General features: G+C 38.3%; 1 protein-coding gene across 2 annotated transcripts; it reads right to left on the bottom strand.

Moving 5' to 3' along the window:
- Positions 1-5,996: 5,996 nt before the first annotated feature.
- ehf (ets homologous factor) lies at positions 5,997-13,819 on the bottom strand. Of its 2 annotated transcripts, none has more exons than XM_015964821.3 (9): positions 13,625-13,819; positions 11,149-11,263; positions 10,538-10,795; positions 9,769-9,813; positions 9,240-9,281; positions 9,092-9,154; positions 8,946-8,990; positions 8,664-8,859; positions 5,997-6,641 (listed from the first exon to the last, which is right to left on the bottom strand). In XM_015964821.3, exons 2-9 carry the CDS (start codon positions 11,222-11,224, stop codon positions 6,542-6,544), a joined length of 825 nt encoding a protein of 274 aa, XP_015820307.3. In that variant the 5' UTR covers positions 11,225-11,263; positions 13,625-13,819; the 3' UTR covers positions 5,997-6,541. The 2 variants fall into 2 exon arrangements, with proteins under 2 accessions (XP_015820307.3, XP_054589189.2); XM_054733214.2 differs by having other exon boundaries at positions 9,240-9,278.
- Positions 13,820-14,721: the final 902 nt, after the last annotated feature.

Here is a 14,721-nt window from a genome sequence, read left to right as displayed (position 1 = left end):
GACTAATGACAAGGAAATGACAGAAAATTGAAATTTATTTTCAAAGTGCTAATGAAATGGATTCATATCTATGATTTAATCTTTTCGTCAAGCAAAATTTCAGCTTTCACAAACATATGAAGCAAAATGTTTTAACAAAAACAGGAAGCAGGAAAGCTTATCTTTTGTTCTACTTGGTTACCGAAAGAGTAAAGGCTCTTGGGGGTTTACAACCACAATATCATTATTTATTGATTTATTACTGCAACGTGCGAGAAGAAAGCAAACAAAACAGTATAACTGTTTTTTGGTTATTTAGAATTTAGAAGTTTTGCTTTTGATCTTTGTGAAAGTTTCTAACAAATGTTATTATTCAGATTTTCTTAGATTTTTGTGGAGCTTATAGGTTTTTTTTAAGCAGACAATAAATATGAGCAAATTCTTGGACAATAACTGTGGCAAATAAGATTAAAGTATTTCTACCACAAGCTGGCACATCCTGGTGTTGCTGCCGTGAATGAAGATCCTCACCTGCAAAATCTCCATTGCTGAGATATGTACTGCCCTCTGCTGGGATGAATAACAAAAGATCAGAGTATGTAACACCTCATGCAATCATTTTCTGTTTTCTTTAAGTGCATGCACATTTATGTCAATTCTAAGCAGATTTTTATTTAGTTAATGAAAATAGAACTGATAGCCCTTTTTTTTGGGGGGGGGGGGGGCAGAGCAAGTCAGTTTAGGACATGGGAATATTAATGATGTTACAACAAAGAAAAAAAATCCTTTTGGTGAGAACAGGACAGAAGGTGTTTAAATTTAATGTTCCACACTAAATGTAAGTCTTTTAAAGCAAAAAAAAGTTTTAAATCATATATTAACGACAACCTTGAACTCTTTTTACATTTGTCTTTTGTCTTTATTTATTTTGGACATGCGTACATACACATAGTAATACACACAACATAAGTAAGCTCTCCTCGTTTATTTTTTTAAAATTTATTTAAACATTTTTTTTACACATGTTCAAAAGGGAGTAGGAAGAAGCATCAGCTTATTTAATCCCACCCCTTTCTCGACATTACATAACTAATAGTTATTTAATGTTGTCCGGTAGGTTTTGGCAAATTACTTTGCAACATATTCACACAAATGGCACATGGTTTATCACGATCATATCCTAAATACAAACATTTTGTGTTTATGCACACACGTGTGGACCTTCTTATTCCTTGTATTTGGTAAACATCATGAGTTTAAGCCTTTTTATTTTAAACAGCATCATGTTTGGACATTGCCTCAATTCATCACTCATTCTGTTCCACTCCACACACACACACACACACACACACACACACACACACACACACACACACACACACACACACACACACACACACACACACACACACACACACACACACACACACACACACACACACACACACACACACACACACACACACACACACCAAAAGTTTTTAATGTTGTTCAGACTCGAGCATGTTTGAATTTTAACTCCCCTCTTAACTGATACCTCCCCCCCCCTTTTATGAAACAGTTTTAATATGTTGTCTGGAAGTAGTTTATTGTTTACTTTATACATTTGCTGTGCTGTTTGAAGTTGAACTATATCTGGAAATTAGACGATTTATGGTTTTAAAAATAATGAGTTTGTATGATCTCTATAACCAGTGTTATGAATGATCATAAGAGCCCTTTTTTGTAACACAGATAATGATGATAATGCGCATTTATAGATGTACATTTTCTATACATATTATTGAAAACATGAACATTTAGCACCTTCTAAATGTAAAATACCCTGTTTCTTCAGTTTGTGTACGCTGTGCACACATGGACACACGTTATTTGATGAGCAACAACAGATAAGGGAAATAAACTATAGTTTAAAAAACAATATACAGATATATATGTATATATATGTATGTATATATGTGTATATATATATGCATATATATATATATATATATATATATATATATATATATACATATATATCTGTATATTGTTTTTTAAACTATAGTTTATTTCCCTTATCTGTTGTTGCTCATCAAATAACGTGTGTCCATGTGTGCACAGCGTACACAAACTGAAGAAACAGGGTATTTTACATTTAGAAGGTGCTAAATGTTCATGTTTTCAATAATATGTATAGAAAATGTATGCTTATATATACACATACATACATATATATATATATATATATATATATATATATATATATATATATATATATATATATATATATATATATATATATATATATATAAACAAGCAAGAACATGTTTGGTGTTGTGTAACAACCAAAGGAAGCATCTTAGAATCGTGTCAAATACTTCCTCGTGCTTTAGGGCAAGATGCACAGAAAACAGCCAAAGGTTTTTTTTTTTTTTTTTTTTTTTGTAAATTGGTGTGGAGCGCCAACATGGTCCAAACCTTCCATGAGAATACCAAAATGTACACAGCTCTAATCTGTCCGACTGAATGCCTAGCAGGTTTATTTGAGTGTGAACAGACAACGATAAGGGCTCTCGATAAGATGTGATACAATAGCTCCAGTGTCTAGGCTTAACAGATACAAAATCCCATCTGTTATCACTCACTTGTTCTTCCTCCAGCATGAATCTGATAGAATTAATGTCATCTCCTAAATGATAAAACAAATCCATTGTGGTTCATTCAAATCAAAAAACAATTTTCTGACACTAACACATGAAGCCACTCATGAAAAGCTTTTGTTAAAAACCAGACAGCAGCAACTGTTGTTTGTTTATACCAATGGATTATAATCCATGTTGTTTTGTTTTTTCCTAAAATGAGACACGTGGAGTAATTATTTCCACTCAAGCACACGGAGGCTTTTGTCCCCAGATTTATTCCAACCGGTTTGGGTGCATAACCTCCATGCCTGCTGCAGATGCCCACAGACCAAGCCTTGTTACTCTACAGACATGTAGTGCAGGTTCAACGGTGCAATCTCTTACTCATAGGCAGTTCTTAAGAGCCATAAAAGGATTGCAGACCTGTGTGAATCCCACATTTACAGCTCAGTGCATGAAAGAGACTGATTTGAATGGGATCTTATCAGGCTTTAAACATTCTCACACATTAGGAGTATGTAAAGCAAGGGTTCGTGTTTGCAAGGGCAGTGGTCTGTTAGGAAAATGAAGCTAGATCAGTTTGTCCATTTCTGTTTTATTTAGTCATCCATGTAACAGGCTCCTCTATAAAACAGTGGATATCTCTGTGCCTTTGATAATTATTTTATCTGGCAATAAATTGGTTTTAATTTGGTTTATATCTCAATCAGAAATTTGATTCGGATAATTTGAAATGAAATGATTAACCTATATAGATCCGTTACATAAATGTGTGAGGGAAGGGTGGTTGGGGGGATGAAAAAGAAAAGAAAAGGAAACAAGTCTATGTATTCATTTGTGTATATATGTATATATAGAGGTCTATAACTTTATGCTTCTCTCTGTGTAACTCGTTTTCTCTTTTTTTTCGATTCATGTGTTGAGATTGTGTGGGCCAACCAGTCCAGGAACTATATTGTTCAATTTCTTTTTTTTTTCTCTCTTTTAAGAATCATGATTGTTTCATTTGTATTAATGTTATTTTAGTTAAAAGGGGCAGATAACATAAGTTTTTCTTCCTTCTGTCCCCTTTTTCATTTTGGCTTGTAGCAATTTTTTTTAGTATTTTTATTTTAATGTCAATAAATGAAAAATGAAATATAAAAAAAAAACATCGTCTCACAATAGTCACAGTCTTGAGTACGTTTTTTATTTTCTTGTGTTCTTTTATTTTTTTGGAAACACTGGTCAAGTGACCCATTGGGCGCTGGGGATTGTAACAGCCTCGTCACCATGTTGAGTGGGTTTCTCACTCTCTAAACCCAACTGGAGTCAAAGCAGGGTGGGCAACTATGTCCGTTATTTGCCCAGTCTACGGTCGCAACTTGTGCACTCTTGAGAACAGATCACGTGGCATTACGGTTGACGTTTCTAGTCCATCTGTTGGGATTTGATATTTAAATATATATTTTATTATATTTATATTTTAACTATCATGTCACACCACATGTCTGATTTTGTGAAGAAAAAGTTATGAAAAACCTTCCTCAGTAAAATAAATGCACTGAGGCCAAATGAGAACCCATCCAAGATGGCAGCCCGCTGCTACGCCTGTTCCAATAGGCAGTGCCAGTCCATGGGGTGTTTACTGATATATCTGTGTCCTAAACAACAAGTACATTGAAGAAGTGTTGAGGTTTCTTGGGCCCAAAACCATACTTGAACTTCCACCGTTGCACACTTCAATTGCCCGTTCCCGGGGTGCGGGTGCGTAGGGTGTCCCTATTCTCAAGTACGGAAGTTGACCGTGCCCCTTTTGCACCCTTGATCCGCACTTCGCCATAGTCAGCATTAATATGGACTTCAGCAAAGGGTATTACCCATAATCCATTGTTGCATTGGATTTTTTAGAAGAAGATGGAGCAATAACTCATGTACCTTTTCTGAAAATATGTATTTTTAAATAAAATAATAAAAATTGAAGATCAAATCAAATCAAATCAAATCAACTTTATTTATAAAGAGCTTTCACATGCCCAAAACGGGCAAACAAAGCGCTGATGTTAAAGATGTTTAATGATATTTTTTCATGCTCTGAATGTTTTAGATTATGATTTAATTTGGACAGAAATTGATGTAAATTTTGTTAAATTATTGGTTGTTTGAAAGTTGTTAATGAAGAATTTTAAGAAAGCACACACAGTAACCGACATGCTTTGTGGTCGAAAATGCAATACTGCCTGTCCCAATTTGGCAGTTATTTGCATACTCGTGTACTAAGCCTTACAGCGCATGTCCTTTAAGTGCATTTAATGGAAGTGTGGAGGGTGCAGTGCAAATACAGGGATTGGGCGTGGGTGGCACAGGGGTGGGGAGAAGGATTCAGGGGAAGAAGTGCTGGTCCAGATGGTGGTAATGCACCTTACGTTGCTTGCAGACCATCATAAAACTCTACAAAGAAGAAGAAGAAGTCCCAAACATTTGACGTGACAAAGGACAGTATGGCTGAAGTTAGTCAATGTGTTTTTTATTCAAAAGGCTTTTGAACCATTTTGCTCCTCCTGAGTGCCTCATAACCCTTTGGTCTAAAGCTACACCTGTATCCCTCAACCGAAGACCACTGAGGTGTTTACAATCTTTTCACACCCTATAAGCTCTCCGTGTATGTTTGCTGTTTTTGACATACAAGCCGTTGTGGTTCCGTCCAGTCACGAGCACAAACTGGCTCTAATTACCTTCACTGAGTCATCAGTAGGAAAAAAAAAGAAAACTATATAAAGCTTTCCTTAAAGGAAGTTTCATGTTTTTTTTTTATTTTTATTTTTTTGTCTTTCGAAAATCCCATCAGCTCTATTTATAGGTGACTCGTGTTTAAGTCTGACTGTAAGGATTTGTGTGAAACTTCCTCTTATCCACATCATTATCATTAGATTGGTGAATGACTAATGACGGCATGGCAACAATAGATCTGACGCACTGGGTGAATTTTAAAACCAGCAGCAAAGATAACGACACAGTGTGGAGTCAATGAATGCCACTCTGTGTAAAAAAGGGTCGCACAAGCCGGATAAGTTGGAGTGAAGATTGTGCATAAATTTGCTTGCGATCATGGGGGGGTTACTGACACCGCCTTTATCTTTGTGGCCAATCAAGGCACAGTCATTTGTCAGCTGTCTGCTGGAACCTGCTTGGGCACGCCGTGGCAAACAATTAACTGTGTGGCATTTCCCAGAGTCGGATCTATAAGTACAGGCTTGTAACGGATCCAGTAGGAACAGGAGATCCTGTATCAGTGGAAAAATCTGAAGGATGACTTGAGGCCTTTTGGTTTGAATAATCAGCTGATCTGAAGTCACATTTCTAATCTAAGATGTCTAATCACCCAATAATTTCTTAAGAATGACCTTCATGAAATTAAAAACAAGTACAAGCTTTTATTTATACCAAAGTTTGACAGACATTTGCACACTTTCTTTACAGTTAATTTAACGCAAAGCATAAAATAAGACAAAACAAACTTTTGGTTGCCGGCGAATGTCAATATTTTAATATGCTGCGCTGTGCTTATGGGGTGTTTTATGACTTTTTTGCATTTTTATCTTTCAGGGATCAAACATTCTTCCCGGAGGACACTTCACAGTATCAGAATCAAAACACTTAACTATGTTTGTCGTATGTGCTTTGACTGCTAAATCAACTTCATTGGAACATGGGAGAAACAACTGGGCTTAATAAGTACTTTTATACATAAACAGATGTTACCAGCATGTCTGTTTTATTGAGCTCTTCAAAATGTTTGACAAGGCACAGCTAGTAAAAAGATTGCAGTGCAGTCTTACAACAAAGACGGATGTAAAAGCAAAAGTACACAGAAAAGCAAAACACTTTTAAACAGTTCAAACACTTCTAAATGGTTACAGAAAAGATAAATGAAATCCAACAATAAATTAATGAAATTTTCACTTCTCTGTCTCCCTCCATCCTCTTGCATTCCTCCCAAACTTGTAAACCAGTCTGCGTCCGTCTACTCGTTCTAGGATTTCTCTTTTGTAATAATATCTGTAACAGAAACAGACAGAAATATTTTATTTGGAAAAACAGGTTTAAGAACTGTGTCTCTTTATTGACTCCGTTTCACAATAATTTCTTTTTTTTTTTTTACCAACCTGCTCTTTTAGCAGCTTTTGAGACACCTCTCATGAATAAAATACTGTATTTTACCTCAGAGTCTGCCGACACTTTAGCTTCACAAATGCTAATGCACTCATCATGTAATTACATGCAGTGATGTAAACAGTGGCCTGGAGGCAGCGCTAATACTGTATTGTGTTTACATGAAGTGCATTGTTTTCAGGAATCTACTTTGATTAAGAAAAACTCATAATTAGGGGTAAATTGTGTAGTAGCCATTTTCATATTTTACACAGAGTTTCTCTCATTACCACCATAGTTTATGAAATAAGACTGCCTGGTAAAAGGATCACCAATGACCAGACTGCACACCAGCACTGGTCTGTGGATGATTTGGTGTTAGAGCTCACAGACATTCTTAAAACGTCATTTTAAAAAAGACAAAACAAACAAAACCTCATCTCTATGCATCTTTATAAAACTTGATGTGCAAAGTGTGGTGTTTTTAAAAATGAGTAAAATATCTGACACACAATACGACAATAAGAGCACACCATTTACATTTGTGCATCTGGTAATGTGAGCATTCAACCCTAGCCTGGCCTGCCAGACTCCTCTGTTTAATTCTGCACAGACAAAGGGTCTGGGACCTCTCCTATTCAAATAACCCCACCCCCTGAGAAATCTAACCGAGCCGATCAGCGCTGAATAGCGTACGTCACACACCATAAAACCGAGTTTGTCAAACATGGCGACTGAAGTTGAGTTCGCTGCAGCTCTTTCCTCTGTTCTAAATAACTCGGCCACGTCTAACAACAAGTAGAAGCGCTAAAAGCCTTTCTTCTCGGAGCGAACCAGCCGGTAGGTATTTTATATTAACCCAGTAACTGGGAAATGGCTTGAATTCATAGAGCACCTCCTAGGGTTCTACACCCCCGCAAGACGCTTTACGGGTGAAGTGTCTTACCCAGTGACACAACGACTGCGACTGGTGAATCTGCAACCCTCTGGTTATGGGATGGAAACTTTACTCATCTGTCACCATTGCTCCATAAAAAGCCCCATGGTTTTCCCACACAAAGAACCAAAAGATTTATTTCTTTTGTATACGGAAGTATAAAGTTAGTAGGCGATGGAAAATTACCAATACGTGCTTTGGGGTCACATTCTTTAAGCGCTTTTTGACTTTTACTTTGAAAGGCACCCTATATAAAAATAGCTTATTCTTTTTCTTCTACTTTGGACTTTATGTTGACATATGAGGAGGAATCTCAGCAAAATTTCCTGTGTCATTCGTTTTCTTTATAAATGTAACTTCAGTAAAAAAAAATGGACGGAGAATGTTTTGTTTTAGGGGTTAAGGTGAAGTTGTAGCCAAAGTAAAGGACAATGGTAAATGGCCCGTATTTGATATAGCGCCTTCTAGAGTCATGGGACCCCCCAAGGCGCTTTACAACACAATCAGTCATTCACCCATTCACACACACATTCACACACTGGTGGGGATGAGCTACGATGTAGCCACAGCTGCCCTGGGGCGCACTGACAGAGGCGAGGCTGCCGAGCACTGGCGCCACTGGTCCCTCCGACCACCACCAGCAGGCAACGTGGGTTAAGTGTCTTGCCCAAGGACACAACGACAGCGACAGACTGAGCGGGGCTCGAACCTGCAACCTTCCGATTACGGGGCGAGCACTTAACTCCTGTGCCACCGTCTCCCCGGTGAATAACAATTGTGAATAATGCGATGTTCAAAGGGATGAAAAATGAAAAAAATGAAGAAAGCACAAATTTACAGAGTTGAAAGTTTGACAAATTATATGAAAATCAGTGAAAGCCGTCTAAAAACATTGATTAAATAATAAAAATTGGTTTGCCTGAAGCATAAAGTGTTTATCTGGATTCCTGAGAATCTACACCAACATATTATTATTATTATTAATGTTGTACCTCATTGCACGACTTAGTTTCTCATATGTCATGCTGCTGTTATTCTTCTTCTTTCCCCATAGCTGTGCCACTGCTTCTGACTTCAGGAATCGAAACACCCCCTCCGTCCGATCCTCCCACTTGATCAGCCCCGGGTTTCGATCTGGGTTTAGCAGAATATCTCTGATGAACTCCCACAGGTGGGTTCCTCTCGGGTCTTTGGGTGCAAAAGGTTACAGCAAAGCAATAATTACAGAGACAGTTAGGAATGCTTAAACACTAACATATTTTTCTCATACTTACTGTGTTTCTTGACCGGATGATTTCGGCTGAAAGAGCGTTTGATGTCTTAGGGGAAAAAAGACAAGAGGGTGTTTTATTTCTAACTCCTGGTTGTTCTTATTATTTTAAATCTGAACATATTTTGTTGAGAAAGAGAAAATCCTAACCAGGGCTCAAGGGAGTGGGTGAGGCATCGGGAGCAAGTGAACAAAGTGAAGGATCATAGATCTCTAAAAGGAAATATATTGAAATTAATTTAAGAAGCTAAAAATTTTACGGCAGTAGTTATGCTGCAGATAAATATAGCTTAATCACCTCCAGGTGGATAGCCGACATCTGGATATGGACATGAGTCTGCTGTAGTGAGAAGAAGCAAAATTGAAATGATGAGGTTGATTTAAAGATGTTGTCGTTTAAAGATGTGAGAGCATGGACATATTTTATTTTTTTTGTGGGGGGGTGCCCCCATACTTTTTCTAAAGTCAATTTTTGACCCCTGCACTTTTTACCGTCTCAAAACAATATCACGCTATGTTAAATAGGCACTGGTTGAGCGCTAGGACCAAGCAGAAAGCAACCGCTTGTGTTGGAGCCTGTTTCCCGTTAGAACCATCCATGAGCACATCTACTCACTGACTTGCTAACGTGTGATTGGCCGTTCCTGCCACTCGTGTACTAGACAGTTCTTCATTCCTGGCATAGCGTAAAACAGCCTCTAGGCTGTAGCTTCGCACATATTTTTTGTATACTTACTGTAACCCCCCCCCAACTCTCATGCTGGTTGTGTGTCCCCCACTTCTAACATCCAAACTATGTCCATGGATGTGAATGTTAAAACTCTTACGTTCAGGTTTGAGTTCCAGTTGCCCAATATCCACATGATATTGTCCTGCAGGGAAAAGAGGCAAAGTGAGGCCCACATTGATGCATTACATGTCATTTGTGATGCAACAGTTGAAGATTGCCCATTAAAATTCACTTCATTAGACAGTTACATTTAAATAGTTCAATTACTGCTTAATGTTATTGAAAGTCTGAGAGTTTTTAACAGTAAACAATCAGACAGTGTTAACAGACATAGGATTGTCAGAGTGTATGTATGGGTAATGCATACATATCAGCCTTTTCCCCTTAAACAGTCTGTTGGAAAAATGTAAAAAACAAAACAAAAAAAAAAAACCAGAGCTTCAAGGAACAAAAACAACTCTGCTCTTGGTTTGAATGTTTGACTTTCTTTGTTTACTGGAAGTTAAACCTGTTCAGCCAGCTGTTACGGTAATGTCTGTGTTGTAAATGCCTTAAGGCATTAATGCATTTAAGAATTCTTAAAAACCCCACCAAAAACCCCCAGAGTCATTAATCCGCTTACCAGATTGATGTCATCTTTTTTTTTGTTTAAATTCACTCTTGCAAAAAGAAAAGTAAAATCTATCAACTACCATACATAGGTACTCATTTGCTCTGCTGTGTTCCACCGTGCGAGGTGACCTCTGACCCACTGTGATCCCCACTCAACACACACACACACACAGCTTCACATTTTTTAAGAGACGTCGTCTTCATGTTTACCCCCCCCCCCCCCCACCCACCCCACCTTTCATTCTGATGCTCACCGCTCGATTTGAGCTCCATGATGCTGTTGAAAAGAATTTGTCCCACGCTGCCTGCAGCACGGATGAAGTCATGGTAGCCCAGGCTGCAAAGCTGATGGCCGTCAATGTCAAAGTTTTGGAAGGGAATGCTGGCGGCATCAATTTGGTGTATGTCCATGATCTGCTGCAGCCACTCCCACACCTGGAACTTACTCCAGAACTGAGGCTGGGACTCATGAGACCACAGGCGGCTCGCGTAACCAGACATCATCAGCGGACCTGAGCACAGGCATCAACAGTTAAGAAAACACGTCAAAAAAGGGTGAAGAAAACATTCACAGACATGCTGTCAAATAATGAGCCTCATTGAGAGTTTAGTGAAAGAGCTGTTGACGTATTTCTCAGTCGGGAATCTTTGATTCATGTTTCAGAGCTCTGGGCGCACCAGGTGAGAGATCCATCACCGTTAAGTGATTTTCACTAAGTGTTTTCAGCTTCATCACAATAGATTGTTTATGGGAGAGCAATGGAAATCCTCAAGCAGAACATTTTACCGTTTTCTTTAAGCGGTTTTAGAAGTAATTCTAATGATGATGAATATCTGTTTCATTAATTTGGGTCAAAATACTCACTATCAGAATAGAGGCCAGGAGGTCCCCAGGTGGAGGTCAGCTGGCTGTCCAAGGCTGAGGATGAAGTTATACTCATATTGTAGCTTTTCCACTGGGATGTACCATGGCCCAAGAGCTAGGGAGGAGGGAGAGATTTGTTTCACAGAAATATCACATCCATTCTGGTACGCCAGATTGCCCCAAAACCCCATTTTTATTATAAAAATATCACATAGTTTTACCATAAATGTGTTTATCAAACGCACAATTCATGGTCAAAATGTATGATGTCAACCTGAGTGAGCATTTAAAATCCTTTTTTATTTACTTTTTATTTTATTGAACTTTAAATTAAAATTTTGCTTGAGGATTAAGGAAAAGCACACACACACACACAAACACACACACACACACACACACACACACACACACACACACACACACACACACACACACACACACACACACACACACACACACACAAAAGAAAAATCAAACACCTGACTCATGTTGTCATAATTCATGCATGCAGTGCTTCTTTTTGGAGAGTCCCATGCTTGATTTAAACTTCCTTGTTGCTTCCTTGCACAGGATATTTAGAGAAATGCACAAAAATCAGGAGATATTTTGGGAGAAGACATTGGACACCGCCCCCATAAACAAGCAAACAAACAAATACAATATAACACAACAATAAATTGGCTTAAGCAAAACATACTGCTGCCACAGGATGCAATGGAATGCCAATATAGAATATTTGAGCATTAAAGCATTTGAAACTATGAGATAAAACAAGATAAAAGCCTGCTTGCGAGCCTGATAGAGGGTTCCCTAAATGCTTTGTGCCATTACCCTGGTTATAAAAGGCTTTGCTAAATGTACCATGCATAAAGTCCCACATAAAAATGCATTATTAATTGATACATAACATGCACATTTATACTGTTGCAGATATATAGGCTTTACGAGGCACTAAAACATAACAACACAAAGAGGTTCTGTTCCTGTACAGGTAATGAGTTCTGTAAGCAAATGTTTTACTTTTTAACCAAAGCTCTTTTCTTTGCACACGCCGTTTAATTTATAAACCAGCATTGCATTTACTTTTGGAAAACTGACTTTGAGTAAGTGTTCAAAATGAATTAAGTAAGATTATTTCCATATTGACCACTTTGTTTCCATGCAAGCTGGTTTTAACTAACTGTCATCCCTAACAGCTACCGACCTTTCAAGGTTATTTTGCCTTCAATTGTGTGTTGTGAATGTAAAATGTTAACAAAGACATGTTTCAGACTTAACTCCAAGTATATTTGCATGAGATGCAAATGCAGCAGTGTCAAAATTTCACCCGCTTCACTGTTTTGGTGGCCGAAGTGTTGCACGGGCACAATAGTTGTGTTGTATTTTCTGGGTTCACAGCTGGTGTAAGCTGGTGTATATTACAGTCACACAGAATTGGCCAAACTGGCGCGTGTTAATAAGGTACAAATGTTGGCTCTAAATTCCAGTCTACATGTTATTTGACATGATTTTAAAGCATTTTTTTAAATTATTTTAACCCTAAAAGCATTCAAATAAATTCATAGTGTTTAAAGTGTTTTGTGTGTTTAAATTAATGTAATCACAAATTGTCAAAGGTCAGAATGATAGCTGACCTATTTTTAGTGGCTAGACCGTAAAACAGATGCCTTCACACGGCTACCTGTTAGGCTTTTATGATGGGTTGTAAACAACCTTCCAGAAAGCCTCGTCAGACGAGTTTATCTCAACAGTAAATGTGGTACAATCAAATTAAACCTCTACGGGAAACATTTAGCAAAGGATTTTCCCACACCTTCGTTTTAAAATCAACTTGGAACTAAGGCTTCTAATTGTGCTCGTAAAATCTGTGCTACACACCAAACAGGATTAACTCCTAACCCGACAAGTCAGTTAAAATGACCTGCTAGCTGTGTTAACGCTTCTTATTTACCTCTGCCAAGAACGTATCTTATCAAGAAGGTGCAGCGTGCTCTACGTCAATACAATAATCACGCAGGTCCGCTGAGAAGGTTTATAGATCAATTTCCCTTCAGCTGAGTCACAGTAAAAGATCACTTATTTGCCTTGATATGAGAAGATAAGGTGCATAGTTGAGTCTCCTGGCGTTTGAATGAACAGTGTTTGCTTTCATTTTCATCTTAGGTATATTCTCAAGCTTGCAACGTTTTCTGTTTCAACTCTTCTCGTGTTTTCTCTGAACTACGATTAATTTTGGAATAAAAATGCTCCCTTCTTCCCAGAGATCTCATCAAATATGAATGTGATGGCATTAAACAATCCTATACATGTTTCTTGGGATTTGAAGTTCCCTATTTGGATTTGAGTGACTTCACTCGGGTATGAGGACGCAATCCTTAACATTTCTGGTGTCTGTGGGTTTTACTAAAAGCTGTAACATGGCATTTTTCAAAAGATAAATAAAAGCATCCTGGTTGAAGTAAACTGCATCACCTACCAGAGCAGAAGAATTGGGTCCTACCAGACCGGACAGATGCCTCACGTAGATCCTTCACTGATCCAAGAGGACAGATCAGCCCAATTTCCAGACGAACAAGTTTTCCACACTGCCCGTGTTAACAACCTGATGAAGAGCGTGCTCCGGCTTCCCAGGCTTTCAAAGTTTTTAATCAACAAATATGTGCACACACCACAGGTGCTATCCCTCCACAATGGGATTTTTATCCTGCTAACTTCCTCGTCCCATTTCAATTGGCTCTACAGGTTCTTAATTTGCATAATACACCCCCCCAAACACACACACACACACACACACACACGCACACACACACACACACACGCATGCACACACTAGTCATAACTTTCACATTCCTTGTTGGCACAGTTGCTGCTCATGCGCCTAAACACACAAATAAAACTCACTTGACAACAAATGTCACACTTGTGAGAAAAGATATAAAGTCACAAATCCGATCATACACAGGAAGAGAGAATTAAATGGTGGCTTTAAATGGAATTAAACACTAGAAAAATATTCTCCTGTATTAATGGTATGGAACCCTGAAAAAAACATGCTATGATTATTCTTGACTCTAATCAGTCTGAGTTTTTCTTGCAGGCTGAATATGAAAATAGTCTCCTACACCTAATTCCTGCATTTTTCTTGACTATTGGAAGCTAACCGTTAGCATTAGCAACTCCACCACACAGCAGAACTCCTTCATTTGTGGCGATAAAACATCAATGTTGCAGAGCAAACAGTCAGTGGTAGAGTCACGTTGTTTTTATCCAGTTAGAGGAGAGATGTCCAAATATCCAACACGTTCTCACGTCTGTGACCAAGCAGTTGTTTCCGATGCACTGGGAGTCCCAACGCGCGGGAGGAGATGCGTCGCTCTCCTACTGCCGCGGTAAAATGGTGATTTCACCAAATGCTGACCTTTACCCTCTTGCTGTTTAACCATCCCTTCACCCCATTCTAACTTTAACCCCCTTATGCTTTCAAAACTTTGTTTCTAGTTGTAACGTCCCTCTTCAACACAGTCAACGGGAACTTTAGAATGAGCAAAAGAGGTAAAGGTTAGGATGGCGGTA

The sequence above is a fragment of the Nothobranchius furzeri genome, chromosome 4, assembly GCF_043380555.1.
Source record: "Nothobranchius furzeri strain GRZ-AD chromosome 4, NfurGRZ-RIMD1, whole genome shotgun sequence".
NCBI lineage: Eukaryota > Metazoa > Chordata > Actinopteri > Cyprinodontiformes > Nothobranchiidae > Nothobranchius > Nothobranchius furzeri.
The sequence above is the reverse complement of the archived record's forward strand: the minus strand, read 5'-3'. Positions and strand labels throughout refer to the sequence as shown.